This window comes from Antedon mediterranea, chromosome 1, assembly GCF_964355755.1.
Source record: "Antedon mediterranea chromosome 1, ecAntMedi1.1, whole genome shotgun sequence".
NCBI classification, from domain to species: Eukaryota; Metazoa; Echinodermata; class Crinoidea; order Comatulida; family Antedonidae; genus Antedon; species Antedon mediterranea.
Genome location: NC_092670.1, coordinates 17,123,209 through 17,145,951, shown reverse-complemented (window position 1 = coordinate 17,145,951; position 22,743 = coordinate 17,123,209). Strand labels below are relative to the sequence as shown.

Here is a 22,743-nt window from a genome sequence, read left to right as displayed (position 1 = left end):
ATTCTAACACAGTCAACTCTACCATGACTCCTACAATTCAAGCCCCACTTGGAAAAAGTGATGTCATTATTTGGAAACCGCTGGACTCAATTAAGTGTAATGGTAAAATGGTTACAAAGATTTTTAAGCCTTGTACTGATTCGTCGATGAGAAATTTCGGAAACTGGATTACCAAATTTGACTGGTCGCAGGTCTATAGTATAAAAGATGTATATGATAAAGTGAATATAATGAATGATACCCTCACCACTGCGTACAACAAGTTTTTTCCTACCAAACATTTGCGAGTTTATGAGTGTTGTATAATGAAAGTACTACTAGGTCATGGGACAATGAACGAAGGAACAAAAGACCACAATGTGCCAACATTACATATGTCCTCAAGTAAAAGATGCATTTATAATAATTTACAACATTTGGTTCTTTATGTACATGTCACTAATGCTGCTGTAGAATTTTTATTATGTATTTTTAAATGAGCTTTTAAATATGGTATTTGTCCAAATTTCTTGCCACAAATATCACAATTAAAAGGCGTTTCTCTTGTATGTAAAATCAAATGGGCATTTAAATTGCCTTTGATTAAATTTTCTCCCACAATCTCCACATTTATAAGGCGTCTCCCCTGTATGTATTAACAAGTGTCTTTTCAAATTGCTGTTTTTGCTAAATTTCTTTCCACACTGCTGACATTCAAATGGCGTCTCTCCTGTGTGTATCATCATATGTGTTTTCAAATAACTATTATTTTTAAATTTTCTGCCACATAGTTCACATTAGAATGGTGTTTCCCCAGTGTGTACTCTTAAGTGTGTTCTTAAATTGCACTTCTGGATAAATTTCTTTCCACAATGTTGACAGACATGTGGTGAATCACCTGTATGTATCATCATATGAGTTTTCAAATAGCTCTTGCGTTGGAACTTCTTTTCACAATAGTCACATTTGAATGGAGTTTCACCAGTATGTATTCTTATATGCCTTTCCAGATGACTAAACCTATTAAACGTCCTTCCACAGTATTCACATTCATATTGTGTTTCCCCTGTATGCATCCGTATATGTTTTTCCAAATCAGTAAGTTTATTACAAATTTTTCTACAGTATTTACATTCATATGGTATCTTTCCAGTATGCCTTCTAAGATGAATTCTTAAATTACTTTCATGATCAAATACCTTTCCACAAAATTCATATTCAAATTGCATTTTTTCTCTTTCAATTCCCAAATGAACTCTTAATGTATTTAAATCTACATTCTGTGCACAATGTTCACATTTATACATCATTTCATCTTCACTATTGTCTTCTATCAATTTTACAGATTTTTGCATTTTGCAATCATCAATACATTTTTCACCATCTTTATTTTGAGCATAAATAAATCCAGTTTTATTAGTTACCAAATTATCTTCATTACTTTCTTCTGCAAGTTCTTCATCTGAGCCTTCTTCATCAATCCGAATATATTCTTTATAGTAACCTGAAAAAGAACAACTGCAGTACAGTATTTATGAAATAAAACAATATGTAAAATGCTTATTGATATTTAAATAGGACATATATAATGTAACCATAACAAATAATAAAATATGCATATAAATATAAACTTTACCTATTTCAACATTGATTTCAGAATCTTCTTCCATAGCCATTAGTGTTTTTATTTCATTTAATGTTACACCATAAGTTCAATTTTTTGGATACATTTCATGAAAAGATTTCTGTTCATTTTCAAGATGTTTGTATTTTAGTATACATGTCATTTAGTCCATTGTCTGTAGTCAATACAATAATCATCATGTGGTGGTGTGATCGATCCATTATTTTTTAATCGATGTGAATAATCAGCATTCAATAACAAAAACATACCTAATGTAAAAATAATATAACACTTGTTTGTTTGTTTGTTTGCATTATTTTTTTCCTATGCAATTAAGGCAGGAATCATGAATAATTCATTACCTTAATTATTTTCTATTACAAAGAATTGCAAGATAGCTGATCTACTTCCCAAACTAAACCTAACCTTCTAAATAATCTCTCTCAATATTAAAAAAAAATCAAGTTTAGAATAATTATTAGGCCTATAATATATTTATAATAATTATTTATCCAATTTCAAACCGACAAATCAACGGCCACGTACCTCCTCCAGAGAGAGAGCCTAGGCCTATATAATACTGCAGAAGGAACGGTAAACAAAGCCTTGGTAGAGGGCGCGAACCGACCAGAGTACGTACTCCTCGTGGTTGTGTTGTATTTTGGGTTGAAAACGCGTGTGGAGGAGGGATAAACGCGCGGTTTATCTAGAAAAAATGATTGGTTAAAACTTTCTAAAAACTTTTCCAACCACTTTTTCCCCCTCAGTAAAGGAGAAATTAAAATACAAATACAATATTTTTTTCAAAGATCTTTTATTACAGAACAACAATACAATGTGCTCTGGCAATTTTTACCATCCAAAAACAACAAATAATTTAAAGATAAACATTGTAGCAACAACATTCACAATGTACATAAATAAACTTTTCAAAACAAATAACTTTTAGTTTAAAGATAAACAGTGTAGTAACAACAATATACATAACTAAACTTTTCAAAATGGCAATGCCATTTATCAACTGAAATTGTATTTAGTAAGCATCTTATTATATCTGGAGCTTTTTAACATGCAATAACACATGTTTTTTACAACTACTAAAATCCTTGAATTTTTTCCCACAATGTTCACATGCATAGGGTGTCTCTCCTGTGTGAATCCTCAAATGAACTTTTAATGCAGTACGTTGACTAAATTTCTTTCCACATTGTTTGCATTCGTAGGGTTGTTCTCCTGTATGTATCCTGCAATGTCTTTGCAAATTGCCTTTTTTGTAAAATTGTTTTCCACATGTTTCACAAACATATGGCTTTTCTCCAGTGTGAATCCTCAAATGTTCATGCATACTGCTGGATTGCCTAAATTTCTTCCCACAATATTTACAATCAAATGGCAACTCTCCAGTATGGATTCTTAAATGTGCTTTTAGACCACTTTTTTGTTTGAATTTTCTCCCACAATGTTCACAAAAAAAGAGTGACTCTGTAAATTTCTTACTTTTCTCTGTGAATTGCTTTCCACAATGTTGGCAATTAATTGGTGACTCATCACAATCTGTAATGGAGTGTGACAGCATGTTACTTTTCTCAGAAGAAGCCTTACCACAATGTTCACATTCAATAGTTAATGACTCTCTAGTATGGGTTTTTAAATGCAATTTTAATGATGTGTTGGAATGACATTTCTTTCCACAAACTGAGCATTCAAATAGAGCTTGTCCAGTGTGTATTTCCTCCAAATGATTCTTCAAACTATGATATTCTTTAAATTCCTTTTCACAATATTTACATTTGTTTGGCTTTTCATCTGTACGCAACTTTAAATGTCTTTTTAATTTACTTGCTTCTTTAAATCCGTTTCCACAAACTTCACATTGAAAAGGACGTTCTCCAGTATGTCCCATTTCATGAGTCTTCATCACAACCAATTGATTAAATTTCTTATCACAAAATTTACACTGATAAGGTGTTTCTCCTGTGTGTATCAAAATATGTCTTTTTAAATTATGACTTGTAATAAACCTCTGTCCACAATGTTCACATACATAAGGCCTCTCTCCAGTGTGTATTTTCATATGTTTATTCAAGAACGATTTTAATCTAAAATCCTTTCCACAATGTTCACATATATGAGGCTTTTCTCCAGTGTGTATTGTAATATGTTTAGTCCAACGGTTTTTTTGTTTAAACTTCTTTCCACAATGTTCACATACATAAGGCATCTCTGCAGTATGTGACCTCATATGTTCAGCTAAATCCTGTTTTTCTCTAAATTTTTCCTCACAATGTTCACATACATAAGGCATCTCGTCAGTATGTGTCCTCATATGTTCAGCTAAATCCTGTTTTTCTTTAAACTTGTCCTCACAATGTTCACATACATAAGGCATCTCGTCAGTATGTGTCCTCATATGTTCAGCTAAACCTTGTTTTTCTTTAAACTTGTCTTCACAATGTTCACATACATAAGGCATCTCTGCAGTGTGTGTCCTCATATGTTTAGCTAAATCCTGTTTTTCTCTAAACTTGTCTTCACAATGTTCACATACATAAGGCATCTCTTCAGTATGTGTCCTCATATGTTCAGCTAAATCCTGTTTTTTTCTAAACTTGTCTTCACAATGTTCACATACATAAGGCATCTCTGCAGTGTGTGTCCTCATATGTTCAGCTAAATCCTGTTTTTCTCTAAACTTGTCTTCACAATGTTCACATACATAAGCCATCTCTTCAGTATGTGCCCTCATATGTTCAGCTAAATCCTGTTTTTCTTTAAACTTTTCTTCACATACATAAGGCATCTCTTCAGTATGTGTCCACATATGTTCAGCTAAATCCTGTTTCTCTCTAAATGTGTCCTCACAATGTTCACATACATAAGGCATCTCTTCAGTATGTGTCCTCATATGTTCAGCTAAATCCTGTTTTTCTTTAAAATTGTCCTCACAATGTTCACAAACATAAGGCATCTCGTCAGTATGGTTCCTAATATTTTCAGGTAATTCCTCTATCTGTACTCTCATGTGGGATTCAAGACTCAATTCCTCTTGTTCACACACCTGGATTTGATATTCATTTTGTACTTCGAATTCGTGTGAAATTTTTGTTTGCATTTTCAATTGTCTATCATTAGCAGGATTTTTATCATATTCACATTCTTCTTCTTTCAAGAATTTTGTTGCTGTTGAATTTGTATTGTACTGTTCAGTTGTTTTACTAGTGTCATCCATGCAAGTGTTGTCATCATTACTTCTAGGCTCACTTTCGCCAATGATTTCTCTGCCTTCTATTGGACTATTCAAAATACAGGTATCTTTGTTTAGGCTGTTTGTATTCTGTTCTTTTTCACTCATCGCTGTTTCAAATAATTGAAAGTTTTCATAAATTATAATTTGTATTTGCTCTGAATCCAGACAAATTTCAACTTCCTGAGATTCGTCTGTTTCTTTTACCTTTGGCAAACAATTTTTCATATCATTACCAACTGTATATAGTTCATCTTCATTAGAAATCTTCTTGTCATTAACTGGAAAAAAAAATATGAATATATCTTTAGGCAATGAAGCATTTATTGTGTCGTACTAGATATCTGTATTAAATTGTGTAAGTTGAATGTGGATTTGTAAAAAAAAAACGACCGAGGAGGAATTAGTTGTTTTCTGGATCTAGAACCACCAATACAGTAGTACCGGGTTGAGGTGTTGACCAAGGAAGCATGTCCCAAATTCCCAACATGCACAATGAATCGACATAACCTATAGTTAGGTTGTTTTTTGTCGCAAATCGCAAGGCTCCCTATTGAATCTTGAAAGCCAACTAAAAAATTTAGAAATATGACATACGGTAATACAGAAATTGGTTATAAATTAATATTTGGCCTATTTTCCAAAAAAAATCATTGTAGTATTAGTACAGGGATTTTTTAAATATTTTGTTATTGGTCTTGTTTATATTTATATTACTTATAATATTTAAATGATTTTTATAATCAGCAGAATCATGCCCAACATGAAAATAGTGCTTAAAAACCACACAATGTAAGAATGAAAATCATTAATGCAATGAGCAGAATTAGACATACTTATTGAAAAGGTAGAACTTGAATGACTAGCCATATTTGTATTGTGTAATGCTAAATGCTTTTTAAAACATTTATAGTCTTTAAACTTCCTTCCACAATGTTCACATGCATAGGGTGTCTCTCCTGTGTGAACCCTCAAATGAACTTTTAATGCAGTACGTTGACTAAATTTCTTTCCACATTGTTTGCATTCGTAGGGTTGTTCTCCTGTATGTATCCTGCAATGTCTTTTCAAATTGCCTTTGGTGTAAAAACTTTTTCCACATGTTTCACAAACATATAGCTTTTCTCCAGTGTGAATCCTCAAATGTACATACATAGCATAGGATTGCCTAAATTTCTTCCCACAATATTTACAATCAAATGGCAACTCTCCAGTATGGATTCTTAAATGTGCTTTTAGACCAGTTTTTTGTTTGAAATTTCTCCCACAATGTTCACAAAAAAAGAGTAACTCTGTAAATTTCTTACTTTTCTCGGTGAATTGCTTTCCACAATGTTGGCAATTAATTGGTGACTCATCACAATCTGTAATGGAGTGTGACAGCATGTTAGTACTTTTCTCAGAAGAAGCCTTACCACAATGTTCACATTCAATAGTTAATGACTCTCTAGTATGGGTTTTTGAATGCAATTTTAATGATGTGTTGGAATGACATTTCTTTCCACAAACTGAGCATTCAAATAGAGCTTGTCCATTGTGTATTTCCTCCAAATGATTCTTCAAACTATGATATTCTTTAAATTCCTTTTCGCAATATTTACATTTGTTTAGCTTTTCATCTGTATGCAACTTTAAATGTCTTTTTAATTTACTTGCTTCTTTAAATCCGTTTCCACAAACTTCACATTGAAAAGGACGTTCTCCAGTATGTCCCATTTCATGAGTCTTCATCAAAACCATTCGATTAAATTTCTTATCACAAAATTTACACTGAAAAGGTGTTTCTCCCGTGTGTATCAAAATATGTCTTTTTAAATTCTGACCTGTACTAAACTTTTTTCCGCAATGTTCACATACATAAGGCCTCTCACCAGTGTGTATTTGCATATGTCGTTTCAACCCCGATTTTAATCTACAACCTTTTCCACAATGTTCACATATATGAGGCCTCTCACCAGTGTGTATTGTGATATGTTTAGTCCAACGGTGTTTGTGTTTAAAGTGCTTGCCACAATATTCACATACATAAGGCCTCTCTCCAGTATGTATGCTAATGTGTACAATCAAGGTTGATTTTGATTTAAACTTCTTTCCGCAATATTCACATACATGAGGCCTCCCTTCAGCATGTTTTTCCATATGTCGACTCAAGATTGATTTTAATCTAAATCCCATTCCACAATGTTCACATACATGCGGCTTCTCTCCAGTGTGTATACTTATATGTTGATTCAACACAGATTTTAATCTAAAATCTTTTCCACAATGTTCACATACATGAGGCCTCTCACCAGTGTGTATTCTGATATGTTTAGTCCAACGGTTTTTATGTTTAAACTTCTTTCCACAATGTTCACATATATAAGGCATCTCTCCAGTGTGTATGCTAATATGTTGATTCAACACAGATTTTAATCTAAAATCTTTTCCACAATGTTCACATACATGAGGTCTCTCACCAGTGTGTATTCTGATATGTTTAGTCCAACGGTTTTTATGTTTAAACTTCTTTCCACAATATTCACATACATGAGGCCTCCATTCAGCATGTTTGCCCATATGTCGACTCAAAATTGATTTCAATCTAAATCTCATTCCACAATATTCACATACATGCGGCTTCTCTCCAGTGTGTAAGTTAATAATATGTTGATTCAAGACAGATTTTAATCTAAAATCTTTTCCACAATGTTCACATACATGAGGCCTCTCACCAGTGTGTATTCTGATATGTTTAGTCCAACGGTTTTTTTGTTTAAACTTCTTTCCACAATGTTCACATACATAAGGCATCTCTGCAGTGTGTGTCCTCATATGTTCAGCTAAATCCTGTTTTTCTTTAAATGTGTCTTCACAATGTTCACATACATAAGGCATCTCTTCAGTATGTGTCCTCATATGTTCAGCTAAATCCTGTTTTTCTTTAAACTTGTCCTGACAATGTTCACATACATAAGGCATCTCTGCAGTGTGTGCCCTCATATGTTCAGCTAAATCCTGTTTTTCTTTAAACTTTTCTTCACAATGTTCACATACATAAGGCATCTCTTCAGTATGTGTCCTCATATGTTCAGCTAAACCTGGTTTCTCCCTAAACTTTTCTTCACAATGTTCAAATACATAAGGCTTCTCTTCAGTATGTTTCCCTTACATTTTCATCTAAACCTTGTTCTTTAAACTTTTCTCCACACTGTTTAAATTCAGGTTTCTCTCCTGTATGCAGTTTTGAACATTCTGTTTTATTTGGACATTGTTTACAATCAATCGACTGTTCCTTACTTTCTTTAGTAATTGTCATTATACTTGATTTTTTCCATTTGTTGATGATTAATTTAACCTTCATTTGGTTATCAACAAATCTCTGTATTTTTCATCTTCACTTTGTTTCAATATGATTGGTACAGAATATGATACACTAGCATATCTTTCTTGTCTTTTATCTTCATTTGCCTATATATTTTAAAAACATGCACTCTCAATAAATATTGATTCCTGTCTAGTTCTAATGTTTAAGTTTGATCTGAAATTGAAAGAAAAAATGAGTAAAATAAGTTACTATACTGTACTGCGTGATCAAACCAACATTATCAGAAATCCAAAACTTATTTAAACAACTAGACCTGAATTAATTAAAATTGAATAAAACTGCTTATCTGAGTGAGATTACTAAAGAAGTTTATTCATAATAATCTATAGTCTACTCTGGAGATAAAGATAAACTGTCATGATGGTGCTCACAGCGGGGAGGGTTCACCTACCAATGAAACATAGCAAACCCCATCAATGCTGCCCATCAATCAAAATCGCATATGATTCATGAATTATGATTGGTAGTAAATAATTATAAAGTGATTGACATAAATACTCATGTAGCCTAGCTAGGCCTACCTAGTACACAGTAGTAGGCTTATTTGATATAGGCTAGACTACACACGCTAGTACAGCAAGTAAATTATTTTAAACTTTATTTGGCTCGCGCCCTCTTTGGTCATTACCAACTAGACTAGGCCTTCTAGAGGGGATCCAGTCAAGTCGCCCCATCGCAAAGTCGCCCCATACAAAGTCGGCCAATACAAGTCTCCCCATCGCAAAGTCGCCCCGGCACAGTCGCCCTATTACAAAGTCGCCCCATCGCAAATTCGCCCCATCGCAAAGTCGCCCCAACGCAAAGTCGCCCCATCGCAAAGTCGCCCACGGTTTTAATCATAATTATCGGTTGCGTTTGATATCGATTGCGTTGTTACTTTGGTCGCGCTAAATGTCGTATGCATTATAATGTTTATCCTATTATAATTTGTGTTTTCATTTTTATTTTACAGGTTTTAATGGAGTGATGTGCTTTTTAAAAATCATTAAAAAAATAGTCCCTTGTTTGAAAGTTCTAAAAAGATTATCCCTGATTTATAGTTTCGAAAATGTTAATTTAATAGGATTTTAAAATTAGTTACCAGAGCCACAATTACGAATCTTTTTTCAACCTACGCGTGGATACCAGCTCATTTTTTAGGATAATATAATAAATGTATACATGTGTAGTAGGCCTTCGTATAGATTTACAGTAGTTAAAACAATGAGTGTTATAGGCTACTTATTGATCATTTTGCATTTATTGACAAGTTATGTGTCTTAATTTTATAATGACTTTTCAAAATGAAGAAATAAAAAAAAAAAAGGATTTCATCGCCGATATTTTACATGCAGGTATTTTAGTAAAATTAAAACGCTACATTTTGACCATGGAAAAACCATCGTACAGTATCGTGTGCGTGTTTTTTAAAAAGGGGAATCCCCGACGGTCAGCAGAAAGACGTAGCAGCTGTGAGGAAACTGCAGATACCAGAAGGCGCGGCTCCGATTGGTTTCAGAGAATGTTTCAGATGGCGAGTCGCCTTTTATTCAACAGCACAATGATCATTTTACTGAAGACATTCTTTTCAACCCTTTTGGTTATAGAACATCCTAATTATCATGCCTAATAAATATCCTCATATCGGGTGTTTATTTAATTTAAATTTAAACAAGACAGTGAAGAGGCACGGAATAATACGTACACGGACGTACAACGAATACACACGCACGTCATCATTTATATACGACATAGTGGTGATATGATGCAATTTTATAATGGATATAATGATGGGATTGACTTTCCAGGCTTACAATCAATGTTCATTGTAATACTATGTATATAATAGTAAACTGAATGTTTATAAATAAATTGTTTTTATCGCGACCAAAATTAAACGCGACCGATTTCGAACGTGACTGATATCATCGTAAAACTCCGGCGGGGTTTCCCCATTTCAGATGGTGCGTTGTAGTGCGACAACGGCGGAGTAATTACGGGGGTTTCCCTCTGGTAAAGCTAGCACGTTAGTGCGACCGCGGAGTGATTGGTCGGGGGCTTCCTCTCTGATGATGATGGGGGTGCGCGCCGATCGTGTGACCTGAGACTACATGGCGGGGCTTTTATGCCTACACGTTCCGTGTTATTTTGTGTATCATTGCGACATTTTACGCACTTGTAAACTATTTTTTAACGTTTTGGGGCGACTTTGCGATAGGGCGACTTTGTGATGGGGCGATTTTGCGTTGGGGTGACTTTGCGTTGGGGCGACTTTGCAATGGGGCGACTGTGTCGGGGCGACTTTGTTTTGGGGCGACTTTGCGATGAGGCGACTGTGTAAGGGGCGACTTTGTATGGGGCGACTTTGCGATGGGGCGACTTGACTAGCATCCCTAGTTAGAGGCCCTATATACTCCTATAAGTATAAGCCTAGCTAGGCCTAGCCTTATTAATATTACAGTACTACTAGGCCTACCTAGCTAAGCCAGGTCTACAGTAGCAAGCTAGGTTCTATTACTATTATCCTAACTAGCTACGTAACCCATGTTTTTAATTACTTCTAACTAATTACTTGTTATATATATGAGATCGGAGGGACAGGAAGCTCGAGCTGCATGCTGTGTATCGTACCGATTTCATTTCGTGTATGAAGCGCTAAAGACGTAAATACTGGATGAACCAATTAGTAATTTAAATCCAAGCACTTAGGATCTCTAATTAATAATCAATATTTTTAGATTTAAAAATCTATTTCTATTCAGCAAAACACGAACAGTGAAGTGGTTTCTTCCTTAATTAAAAAAATTGTATTACTATTCTAAACAGAGAATTGTAATAAGCCAAAGGCCAGAAGGCGTACTCTGAAAAGTGTGTTTAAAAACATTATTTATTTTTAAAAGATAATAATCTAATCTAATATAATATATTAAGACCACATCAATTACAACACATATTCTTGTTAAAGCACAGGAATGAATAATTTATTGGTAATTTAGCATTGTTTTTGTACGAGGATCATATAGAATGTGTTCGCATTTATATGCTTATCACGCTGCGTTGCTGCTCAGTGTTCTCATACAGATAGGCTCAACACAGGCGTATAGTAATAGTAGTGTGTATTTCGTAGGGCATATCTGATTGGTCGATTGCAGCCACCATCTTGTTGGTACCCTCTCCATGAAGAATCACTTTTTGAACTGAGATAACATTGCAGTTTGCAATCTAGCCTTCGGGTATAAAATCTTTGATATTAACATAATAAACACTAAATGAACATATTGTTTGAAGGTGTGCATGGGGAAAATCAATAATCGAAATGTGAAACATATTAAATTAACTAAAATATCTATATTTCTACCACGCTTTGAGCATTTGTCATCTTGGAAGAATAGCTTCGTCATCCGATCATTATCGGATCTAATCAGAGTGCAGCATAATTTTGCTGCTATTTGATGAATGTAGATAAATCACATGTCTTACATATATTGTAAATTTTGGTTGGTGTAATACAGTTGTTAACATTCATCATCTAAAGTGTTTTTTCGGAGATAACCATTACGGATCATTCGTCGTAAAAACGTAAACCAGGTCGAATCAAGTTTATTTGATTGTGCAGACGTTAAAATCCAGTTTTGACAATTGAATGTCATCGACTTCAAATATAAGCTCGGAGGAAAACAAATGTCGAGTTTGGAGAAGAATATTGTGATTTAATAAACATTCTTCATTGACGAAAATTTGTTTTTGGCAGATTCGATGCGACTATTGAATTCCCAGTCTTCTGTGGTATTCTGGTCATGGACGATTTGAGCCTGAGCCAAGATAGCGAAACCTGCCGCCGGCTTCCCCTATTTATAAAACCAAGTTGTCGAATGGAATTAATAACAAACAATGCATTATAATTATGGATATTTGAAGGATCAATCACAATATTCATGCAAAATTATTCTTGTTGTCAGTACAATACTTTTTTTAAATTATTTTTATGTCCCACTAATACTAATAGTAATACTGTATTTAATAAAAAGAACAATAATAATTGTAAAGGCGCCGATGTCATCCCATAAGGAACCCACGTCTATATCATGGAATTTGATTGGTTGGTGGTTGGGCCCCCAGCAGTGCGCGGGTATCCACTATATTGTTTGCGTTATATTAAAATAGACAGGAGGAGGAGAGAGAGAGAGAGCTGCAGCAGATGATCACACGACAGCATTTCTGAACTTTTTCATGCTAAATGTTCAGTTATTATTAAGTTAAAATGCATAACGAAACACTGGTAAGGCCTGATAGCCCATTTCTAAAGTCAAGACCACACGACAAAAGGTGAGAATAAATGAAAAGCCCTAGGCCTAACCAGTCTAAATAAGCTAGGCTGCCTAGAGGCTAGGCTAGCCTACTACTACTAGCTAGTAGTAGTAGGCTAGCCTAGGCCTAGTTAGGCTCTAACTAGCCTAGGCTAGCCTACTACATCGTCTAGGCCTACTAGTAGAGGCCAACAAGAGGCCGGCCTAGCCTATTAGGCCAGGCCAACAAGAGGCCGGCCTAGCCTATCTATTAGGCCTTAAATATTTCAGGCTAGGCTAGGGGCTTTTAGGCCTAGTCTTAGAGTCTAGAGGTGCGTTAGCCTAATAACTAATTACTAGGCCTAGGTAGACCCTACTCTAGAGTCTAGCCTAGGCTAGACTACTAATAATAAGTAGGAGATGGGCCTAGCCTAGCACGTAGGCCTAGATAAATACAGTCCTAATTTATTTATAATTAGCCCTAGCTAGAATAAATACTAACTAAGTGAGTGTCAGTGTCTGAACTGTCAAAAAGTGTCTTTTTATTAATTGTAATTTGTAGCATGATATAGGCCTAGGCCTATAACTTGTCTGATTACATTAGAAAATCAGATAGAAAAAGCCTAAAATCATTTCTACTCTTACAAATCTATGTATTATATTAATTATGAATATGACCTGATCAATTTTATGTATTACCAAAAATTTATTTATTTAATATTAGCAAAAGCATTTATTTTTATTTAACCTTCTGTTTTTAATGTGTCAGAATCAATAACTTGTCTGAAGTTTATAATCTATCAGAATCGATAACAATTAAATAAATTGTTTAGTCGGTGTTTTGTTATGTTAGTCAGTGTTTAATTTGTATGCACATTTTTGGTGTGATGTGTCAAAGCTAGAGTAAATTAGAATGTGATTTTAAGACTCTTAATAAAAACAAAGTTGGGAAAACTTGAATGAATTTTGTAATATTAAGTAAAGAAATTTATTCAAGTAAGTAAATAAATACCCACAATTGTCAAATTACTACGTGACATTTTGAAGCAATTTGTAAGCACTGTTTATTAAGGAAACAGATGATTAGAGGACTCAGGAAAAGAGGATTAATACAGGAAACCTTAGACTCAGGAAAAGGGAAGTGTGCTCTCACTAGTAATGGTAGCCAAACCTAATACAATTATCATTGTAGTCGACAACATATAACTCAATTTTGGATTTTAGCAGGAAAGAAATGTATGTATAATTGTTATTTTGCAAAACTCAATCAAAGTTTTCCCAATGATAGTTTTCCTAGGTGGTAGTTGCCTTTAGAGACATACAGCATGAATGTGGGTGGAAAACGACGCGACGCTTACGTATGTTTCCTTCTTAAAGTATTTCCTGTAACTAACATGCTTAGTCATCATACTACACACCAGATAAATGTGGTTTTTTTTTAAAAATCAATAGCTTCATTTTTCAGTTAACAGATAGTTAAGCTTGGTTCCCACTAGAACGTAACGCAAGGACGTAAACGCAACGCAAGCGTTTTAACCAATGACAAGCAAAGTTATAGATAGTTAGCAATCACAAGCGGATAAACCATCGCTTGTGATAGGTCAATTCACTTGCGTTGCGTTACGTCCTTGTGTTGCGTCGCTAGTGGGAACCACGCTTTAATAAAGAATACTTAAGAATGTGAATGTTGTCTGCATCAGCATGCCTTACTGTTTGTCTGACTGACAGGAAACAGCTAATTAGTATTATAAGGCAGACAGTGAGTGAACTTGACTGAAAAAAAATGTGCTATGCTTGTCTGATACTATAATCACCATTATATATTGTTTCTTCCCCCAATATATTGTAAGGCCTCTGGGTTACTTACTTTACAGTAATTATTAATTATTTACTTTCCAGTATATTGTCTTAATAAATGGATTTCTTAATGAAATAAATGCTATTATTGAATTGAAAAAATCATACTGTTTTTACATTGAATATTAAGTAACTGTATGTGTACAGCTGGTGAATATCAGGATGTAAATCAATTTACTAATACTCTTGGTCTATGGATGATTTCAAATTCTATTTTATTTCATTGGTCTGCCCTCTAGTAGTAGTATACATACTGTAGATGATTATGTTCATTAAATATATTGTTTGTTTTTAGGCCTAAACTTCGATTTAATAATCCAAAGCAAACTGAGGAATGGCTTTCTTCCAAGTAAGTGTTTGTAAATTGTGAATTTAAATAGTCCCAACTCATTCATTCCCAAAGTAAACAACAATGATTGATATAAATGAATAATGAAATATCCATTGAAACTCAGTTACTTGGCTTATTTGAGTCTCCACACATTTATCAAATAAGATGTAAAACAATAAATTGAATGCATACGTCATACTGAGTGGAGCTATGTGAATATAACCCTGCAGTAAACCTATTGATCTAAAATCAAACTATTTATTTTCAGGGAAAAGACAGACTACACATATTCCAAAAGGTAAGCATGAACAAGTACATGAACCACATTCTTACAGTATTTTCAGTGTTCTCTCTCTGATTTTATTTCTTTTTATCCTTCTTTCATTGTTGGCCTACTATATATTTATATATATATTTATTTTTTTTATCTTTGTTAATTTTGTGTTTTTATAGTTTATTTTGTATTTTATGTTTGTATTGTTTGAGGGTCCCTAATGATCAGCTGATGCTGGATGGACCACCCTCATAAAATATTGTTGAAATAAAATTTTTTTAAATAAAAATATTTCAAATGTTCAAAAGAGCAACAATTAAATTTGTTTTGAAATTACTGTATCATACAGTAATTGATTAGTTTCACTTTCATCCTCATAGCCCATATACATTTTTACTTACCAAGTAATGCTACTGAATAATTTATGCACATAATTAGTGCACATACAGTAAAATTATAACATTATTAATATTAGTAACAATACATTTGTTGTACAGTACTGTTGGTTCCTAATAAATATGTTACATTAATGCAATTTATTCATACCTGATATATATAAAATCACAATGGCTTGCCTCACTTTTTTTTTACAGAGTTTAGTTTTCTTATATAAAATTATAGGTTATTTCCTTTTCTAGAGCTAGTGCACAAACAACTGCAAAATAATCACATTGTTGGTAAATGTAGAGCAGCAGTTGAATTGTTGTTATTGTATTCGCTTACTATACACATTCTGTTTTCTTTCTTGTAGTGCAAGCTACTCAGCTTCCAAGGCAGAAGCAAGTTTAGCGGTCATAACCAACAATTACCCAACACCAATAATGTCCCGTAGATCACATGGTGTTATATACAACGATAGTAATGGTGCAAGTACAGCTAGGAGATCTAAACGTCTTGCTTCAAAACAAATGCCGTTAGAATCGTATGATAACCTTAATGAGTATTCTGAAAGTATTACTAGTACAACGACGAGTATTTACTCACAAGATACTCATAATAGCTATGATTACACTGATATGTCAGATTGCTCAACTGCTATTTCATCAAATATTAGAGGAAGATTATTTCCTTCTTCTGAACAATATAGTGAAAAAAGACTGGATCATCTCTATGGTAATTATATCATTTATCATTCGTTTACATAGAATAAAATATGGTAACGAACGTATATCTATATATAAATCCAAAGGCAAATTACTGAAAAAATGACAATGCTGTGGGTATCAGTAGCTGGATCTCAATGGAGATACAAAAACAAAAAAAACGAAAAGCTAAATCAAAACGATAAAAAAACGTATATCTATATATATATTCAATCTGCAGACAGTACTGTTTCGATCTTATTAGATCTCGTCAGTGCAGATTCATGTAACTTAAAAGTAAAGTTCTTATGATAATAATCTAGACTACACTAAATAACATTGTATTATATTTATATTTCTAAATAGGTCTCGATAGAGATGAAATTTCTGGTGAGTACTTTTTTTTTACATCTCGGAAATGGATACAATTAATGTAGAAGAACAACACCCATCATTGATCTCAATGTATCTCTGTCAACAATTGGAATACGAATGTGTGATGCAAAAAGTAGTAATATCAGGAAATAAAAATAAATAAAAGAAAAATACAATATTTAGCTAGTCAATTGTAATCAATATTAATTACTACAAGAAAAAAAACATGAGCATGTTTAATGTATTTATGTATTGAGACATGTTCAATATTTATTTTCAGATACTGAATCAACAAGTGCAATTTATTCCCGAAGTAGTAGCTTTTCTTCAAATCTAAGGTCGTTAGATCATAGTGCTTCAAATATGGTGATGAGGTTATTAAATGTAGTGTTTTCTGTTATTTCTGTTATCATCTTAACAACATCGAAAATTGTAAGCACAGTCATTATTCATCCTACCAAAAGTCTTGGTAAGTTTCCCTAATAGAAATTCTGTTTTTGATTCAATTGTAAAAATGAAGATTATTTCCATTGACTCCCACACCCTTGTTTATATTCAAATCTTGATCTGATCTTACCTGTTACCATCCATGTATAATATTAAAATATTTGTTGTTTTTATACTGTATATTACACCATCATTCATGGAAATAAGTAATTAAATAATATATTATTATTTCCTGTTTATAGCCAAGAGTATAGTAACCCAGTCTTCCTCAGAGCAAACTGATATAAAAACACAAATAGTATCAAGTTTAAGGTCAGTGTTTTTTTGCATTGTCTGCCATAGATTTTGTTATTAAAGTTTAATTATTAACATGTTATTTAGACAGGTATGTTTAGCTAATACTTTGATACTCCGATATTAGCCTACAACTAGTAAAATAAAGGGCTTACCTGTAAATCAAGTACAATTTAAATCTCCACTGCCAAATGATGATGATTCTATGAATATTTAGATTCTGTCTCTCATAAGTTTACTATAATGAGAATAGAACCCTGTTACATAAAGTTCCTCACTGTAATAGTGGTAGGTTATAATTAAGAAACATCATAAATTCATAAATATTTTGTTAATTTAATTAATTGTTATTTTTTTTCTATATTTAGCAAAATATTACAGATTTTTACGTCATCAACATCATATTATAAAGAAGATAGAAGGCAGAAAAAAAGAAAGGCATTTGGTACATTATGCTGTTGGCTTGTCTTACTACTTGCCCTTTTAGGTTTGTTTTACTTAATTTATTCATTCATAAATGCCTTTCTGTATTGATGTCATTATTATATACCAACTTCTAAAAATTATTTCCAATATTTTAGTCCCATGATTACAGTTTCATTTTCTAGATTGTAATGCAATTTATTTTTATATGACAGGATCTGTTATGCTTTTGGGAAGTTATTTTTTAATTTCAAGCCACGAGGAAACGGAGGTATGAGACTAATGAAAGCTATCTTGGTATATAATATTAAGCAATAAATAACATGAGTTATTTATTCTTCCATAATAATACATACAATATCAAACTAGTTTGACAAAAAAGTGTATGTGCCCAAATATGGTAGTAATATGACATCAACATGTGATCATCACATCACACTTTTTTGTTACATAGAGTTTGATGTAGACAGAGCTTTATACATTTATTTAAAATTACATTATCTTTAGGTTGATTCATCTATTCATAATATTGATAAGACGTTGGATAAAATGATGAGTAACTTACAGAATGAGAAAACATCTGATAAAGTTTTAACGGAAAGAATCGTAGAAGAAAAAGTCATCGCAGTCCATGAAATACAAGCTTTGATTTCTACTCAAGTTCAGAAAGAGATTGCTGCTGTTAATAATGTGTTACTTGCTCAGCAAAACAAATTAAAACTAGTATGTTTTTTTTATGCAGATACAGTATTATATATAGTATAATATACTCTCTCAATACCATTCTTGTCCTGGCCTAATACAACTTTCAAGAACTTTTTTAATGGTAACAATAATTTGGGACCTTTTGGTATCTTTTGAAAAGTTTAGTTTTGGGAGTGTTTGGTATTGAGAGAATTGACTGTATATAATTAACACATTTACTAACTTATTTTTTATTATGTATCTTACCCAATAATCTGGCTATTAGTAAGTATGCCTAGGAACAATAGCCACCTTATTAATCATTGTAATCAAATTCCAATATTAAAATAATTATTTGTTTGTTTTTCAGCAAGAAGTTGTTATTAGTGATCTCCAAGACAGAATCACAAAACTGGAAGAAGGTCAAACAAAATCAGAAACCAACATAATTACATTGATGAATATTCATGAGACAAATATGCAAAAACGAGAGGTTAATTTGGAAGCTCTACCAAATGCTACTGCCACTGATAATGGAAGGATAGCAGCCCTACATGGAAATGTCTCTAAGCTTTCAAATATAGTTAATCAAATGCAGACAACGATAAATCAACATAACATTACTGTTTTCAATTTACAGAATAATAAATTAAGTCAGTTGGAAAATAAACTAGAAATTTTAGACGAAGAAGTGAAAACTTATCAGAAAGATATAACTGGTACTGTGCAAATAATACAGGAAAAACTGATATCCACAACCTCTGAAATGTCTGGCCTGAAGTCTTATGTTTCAGATTTACAAGATTCCAATTTAAACCCGCAACAAGAAACTGTTATCTCTGAAAGAGTAAGCAAAGAAATAAATCAGCTTAAGTCAGACATTGTAGAGATTAGAAACCAACTGTATATTCCTGGTACTTCCAAATGGATTGATGTTAATTTGTTAAACGAACGTGTTAAAGCATTGGACTCTCAGGTTGAAACCATTCAACAAGATCTGGTGATGTTAAGTGCTACAAGCAACGTTGCTAAGCAATCATCCAATCCGGATACAACTGGTCTATTGAAATTACAAGAAGATATAGTTCTTTTAAACACTATTCTTGGAGTTTCACCAGGTAAAAAAGACAGTACACTTATAACATTACAAAAGAGGCTAGCAATTTTAGAGGAATCAATTACTGGAGATGAAGCAAACACTCAATTTGCTCTTGATCTGTCAAAAGCAACGGGTGATGTTGTTCTACTGAAATCGGGTATTGACAGGTTAACAACATCAGTAAAGGCTTTAGAGAGGTAAATAAAGCAATTCTTATAGTATAAATATAAATCTCTAATTTTAATACAAATTTTAGTACAAATATCCGATACATTTCTGTATGATACCCTCCTCTGTCTGGTTTAAATGGTTTCATTTCCTTTTCTCAGTGGTGTTACTGTAGCAGATTTGGAGAACATACGGACAGATGTAACGCATCTAAACACTGTTTTTGAACAACTTCAGTTTGATCTGATCAAATGCTGTAAAAATGCTTCAGCTATGGCTGCTTTGGTATGTTACTTTTATTTATAATTCATTTCAACTTACCAGACACTTAGTTGTGTAGACTTGATTGGGGTGTGAATTTCATCTTCCCAGTCTAGGATGTAAAAATAGAAGTTTTAAACTGATCTTAACATTCGCACATTTCTAGATATTAAGTATTATATATTATTATATTAAATACCTATATTTACCTAATAAAACAGTTTATGTCCGATGAATCTGGTGGCGTTCTCGATTTCTTGATGTCAAGATTTGTTGGAAGAGATGAATTGGATCTGGCAAATGAAAAGTTATCAACCAGTTCTCTAAATACAACGGCTAATTTGAATTTACAGGTATTATTCTATCTATTAACTATTATTGATAAAATGCATGCACGTACTATACATATACAGTTATATACTTAAGTTCAAATTTATTTACTTAATAACTAAAATGATGTTCTTCAATCTCAATCATATACAACACTGTCATTCAAAACTATGGCATTGAACAATGACATGCCTCAAATAAAAACATTAAACAACTTTTCCCTTCTTCATAATGGAAATGACAACTGTAATGTGCAAAGGTGTTTAAAATTAATTTGTTTTTTTTTACATTTATAGGAAATTCGCAATATAGTGAATGACCTGATGCTTATTAACAATGCAGACAAAACTGGTATGGTTGACTTTGCTTTAGAATCAGCTGGTGGTAGTATAATAAGCACACGATGTTCAAAAACTTATTCCTCAAAGACAGCATTACTTAGTATTTTTGGTATTCCCTTGTGGTACGATGCTAGTAATCCTAGAATGGTTATTCAGGTGAGTAGTATCATTTTTCCATATGAAGCAATTATCCTGAAATTTTTACTATTGATAACACCTTTTGCTGAAAACCAATGCCAGTTCTTTGTTTGCTAATAAAATTACAGCATTTGTAATTTTTTAATTGTCTAGGTATTTTATAGTTCCATAGTAATATACATACATGTTCTACAGTTATATACTGTACTTAAGTTCAAATTTATTTACTTAATAAATTTAATGTTCGGATGTGCATTATGAAACAAAAAGCTGCTATAATAGAAACTGAAATTGGTTTTGTTTCAATCTGAAAACTCAATCTAAAAATGCCAGGATTTGGTAATTTAAAAAAAAACACAAGAACAGATAAAGACAACAATTTCTACTTGCACATTTGGTCCACTGCCATCATCTATTAATATTATAACCTATGTTTACTCTATGCTAACTATTACAGCCTGATGTGAATCCTGGTAACTGCTGGGCATTTGCTGGAACTCGTGGATTCATAGTGATTCAACTATCAGGTCTTGTTAAGATAACTTCCTTTTCAATGGAACATATTCCAAGATCATTGTCTGCAACTGGTAACATTGACAGTGCTCCTAACAACTTCTCTGTAATTGTAAGTTTATATTTACTCTGTATTATTTTTTAAATACTATATTTATTCAAATAAATTTCCCGGGCGTTTATTGTTCAAGATGGTTTTTAGGGGAGCACTTATTCGGGAGAGGTGTTAATTTTTTCGAATAAATACTTTACTTCTAGGGTCTATACTAATTTGATCATTATTGCCAGGTGTTCATGGATTGCCATGAAAATGAACTGCTACAAGAACATATTGGGAGAGACGTTTAGTAGCCTAGGGCATAAAATTGTAGCTCTAGAAAAACAATAAAACTAAATAGATACTAATTCTTTTTGCAGGGCCTAGAACATGAATATGATTCTGAGGGAACTCAACTTGGTAATTATGCTTATGACAAAAATGGACGTCCTATTCAGTTCTTTGCTATACAAGTAAGTAATTCCCGTTTGAAACATCTCATTGCAAGTGTAGTTGTTACTTTAGGCTCCAGGATGTAGGTATAACATCATTTGATTTGTCATTCTAGCTGTCCCTTGTCATTGGTCAATTGTGCTGCTGATTAAAATTTAGGATTTATAGAAAATAAATAATTATAATTGCCGTATTATATTCAACAAAAGCACAGTATATGGTTTGTTGTGTTGAAATATGAAAATAATATATCTTGTATTTCTAAATAAATTACAGAAACCAAACCTACAGCCGTTTCGCATTGTGGAGTTAAGAATTAACAACAACCATGGAAACCCAGACTACACTTGTTTGTATCGATTCAGAGTTCATGGAATTCTGGAGAAGTAACTGTTTCAATACACTACTACATTCATAAAATGAATGTCAACTCAATCTAATATCCCTTTTACATCTCCTAGCTAAACTGGAGTTTACACACTTTGATGCACACCATATGAAATTCTGGTGTTGATGCATTGGTATGTACACTCCAGAGTTTTTTATAGACTATGTGAAAGGGGTATTATTCTTGTATATCTCTTAACATAACAGTGTACTGCATTTTCACTGCCAATTATTGTTTTTGTAAATCCTCTGTTTATGCTATCCTTTATTTTCTTACACTCAATGCCAAAGGAATTATACTTAGAAACTGTAAATATGGTGTGTAAATACTTTTTCAAAAATGTATTGAAATAAAATTGACATAATACAAATTTGTTAAATCCTTGCCAAAATATGCATTATAAACCCTGCTTAGAAAGCATTGGTTTATCCACTGTATATTCATATTTCAAACGCACAAACTTAGATATAGATCAGGAATTTTCGATATAAGTAAATAGATTCGTCTTGCAGGGGTGAAAGTGTGATGAGGTAGATTTAATGACAATAAAATGGGTCTATTATTTATCAGTTTTGATGTAAAGTATTTAGTTAAATGTAAATAATTTATCATGTGGTTTGTTTCAATATTGATTTACTGAACATGTCATTTAAAAGTTTATTAGAATGTTCATTTACAAAGTATTATTAAATATTATTGGTAAATATTTTGATGTAAATATATATAAACCACTGATTGATAATGACATAAATATATTTATTTCATTTTG

The 22,743-nt window shown here is 32.6% G+C and overlaps 2 protein-coding genes, 1 long non-coding RNA gene and 1 pseudogene across 4 annotated transcripts in view; 1 reads left to right on the top strand and 3 right to left on the bottom strand.

Annotated features, from left to right (window-relative positions):
- Positions 1-424: 424 nt before the first annotated feature.
- Positions 425-1,334, bottom strand: LOC140042362 (uncharacterized; annotated as a pseudogene).
- An 893-nt stretch (positions 1,335-2,227) lies between these two features.
- LOC140059373 (uncharacterized) lies at positions 2,228-8,373 on the bottom strand. 2 transcript variants are annotated; one of them, XM_072105266.1, is made up of 3 exons: positions 5,684-8,373; positions 3,392-5,128; positions 2,228-3,157 (listed from the first exon to the last, which is right to left on the bottom strand). In XM_072105266.1, the coding sequence occupies exons 1-3, from the start codon at positions 7,911-7,913 to the stop codon at positions 2,652-2,654; spliced, it is 4,473 nt and encodes a 1,490-aa protein (XP_071961367.1). In that variant the 5' UTR covers positions 7,914-8,373; the 3' UTR covers positions 2,228-2,651. The 2 variants fall into 2 exon arrangements, with proteins under 2 accessions (XP_071961367.1, XP_071961361.1); XM_072105260.1 differs by having other exon boundaries at positions 2,229-5,128; positions 5,684-8,371.
- Positions 8,374-12,369: 3,996 nt separating this feature from the next.
- Positions 12,370-22,706, top strand: LOC140059331 (uncharacterized). Its single transcript, XM_072105212.1, has 17 exons — positions 12,370-12,519; positions 14,632-14,685; positions 14,936-14,965; positions 15,693-16,054; positions 16,390-16,413; positions 16,679-16,867; positions 17,088-17,157; positions 17,508-17,626; positions 17,778-17,833; positions 18,070-18,285; positions 18,617-19,542; positions 19,675-19,798; positions 19,996-20,127; positions 20,401-20,601; positions 21,041-21,208; positions 21,514-21,606; positions 21,863-22,706. The coding sequence occupies exons 1-17, from the start codon at positions 12,455-12,457 to the stop codon at positions 21,974-21,976; spliced, it is 2,943 nt and encodes a 980-aa protein (XP_071961313.1). The 5' UTR covers positions 12,370-12,454; the 3' UTR covers positions 21,977-22,706.
- LOC140059365 (uncharacterized) overlaps positions 21,518-22,743 on the bottom strand; it is a 43,520-nt gene continuing 42,294 nt past the window's right edge. The window contains exon 4 of the long non-coding RNA XR_011847169.1: positions 21,518-21,730. This is a non-coding gene — a long non-coding RNA (uncharacterized lncRNA). The remainder of the gene's footprint in view (positions 21,731-22,743) is intronic.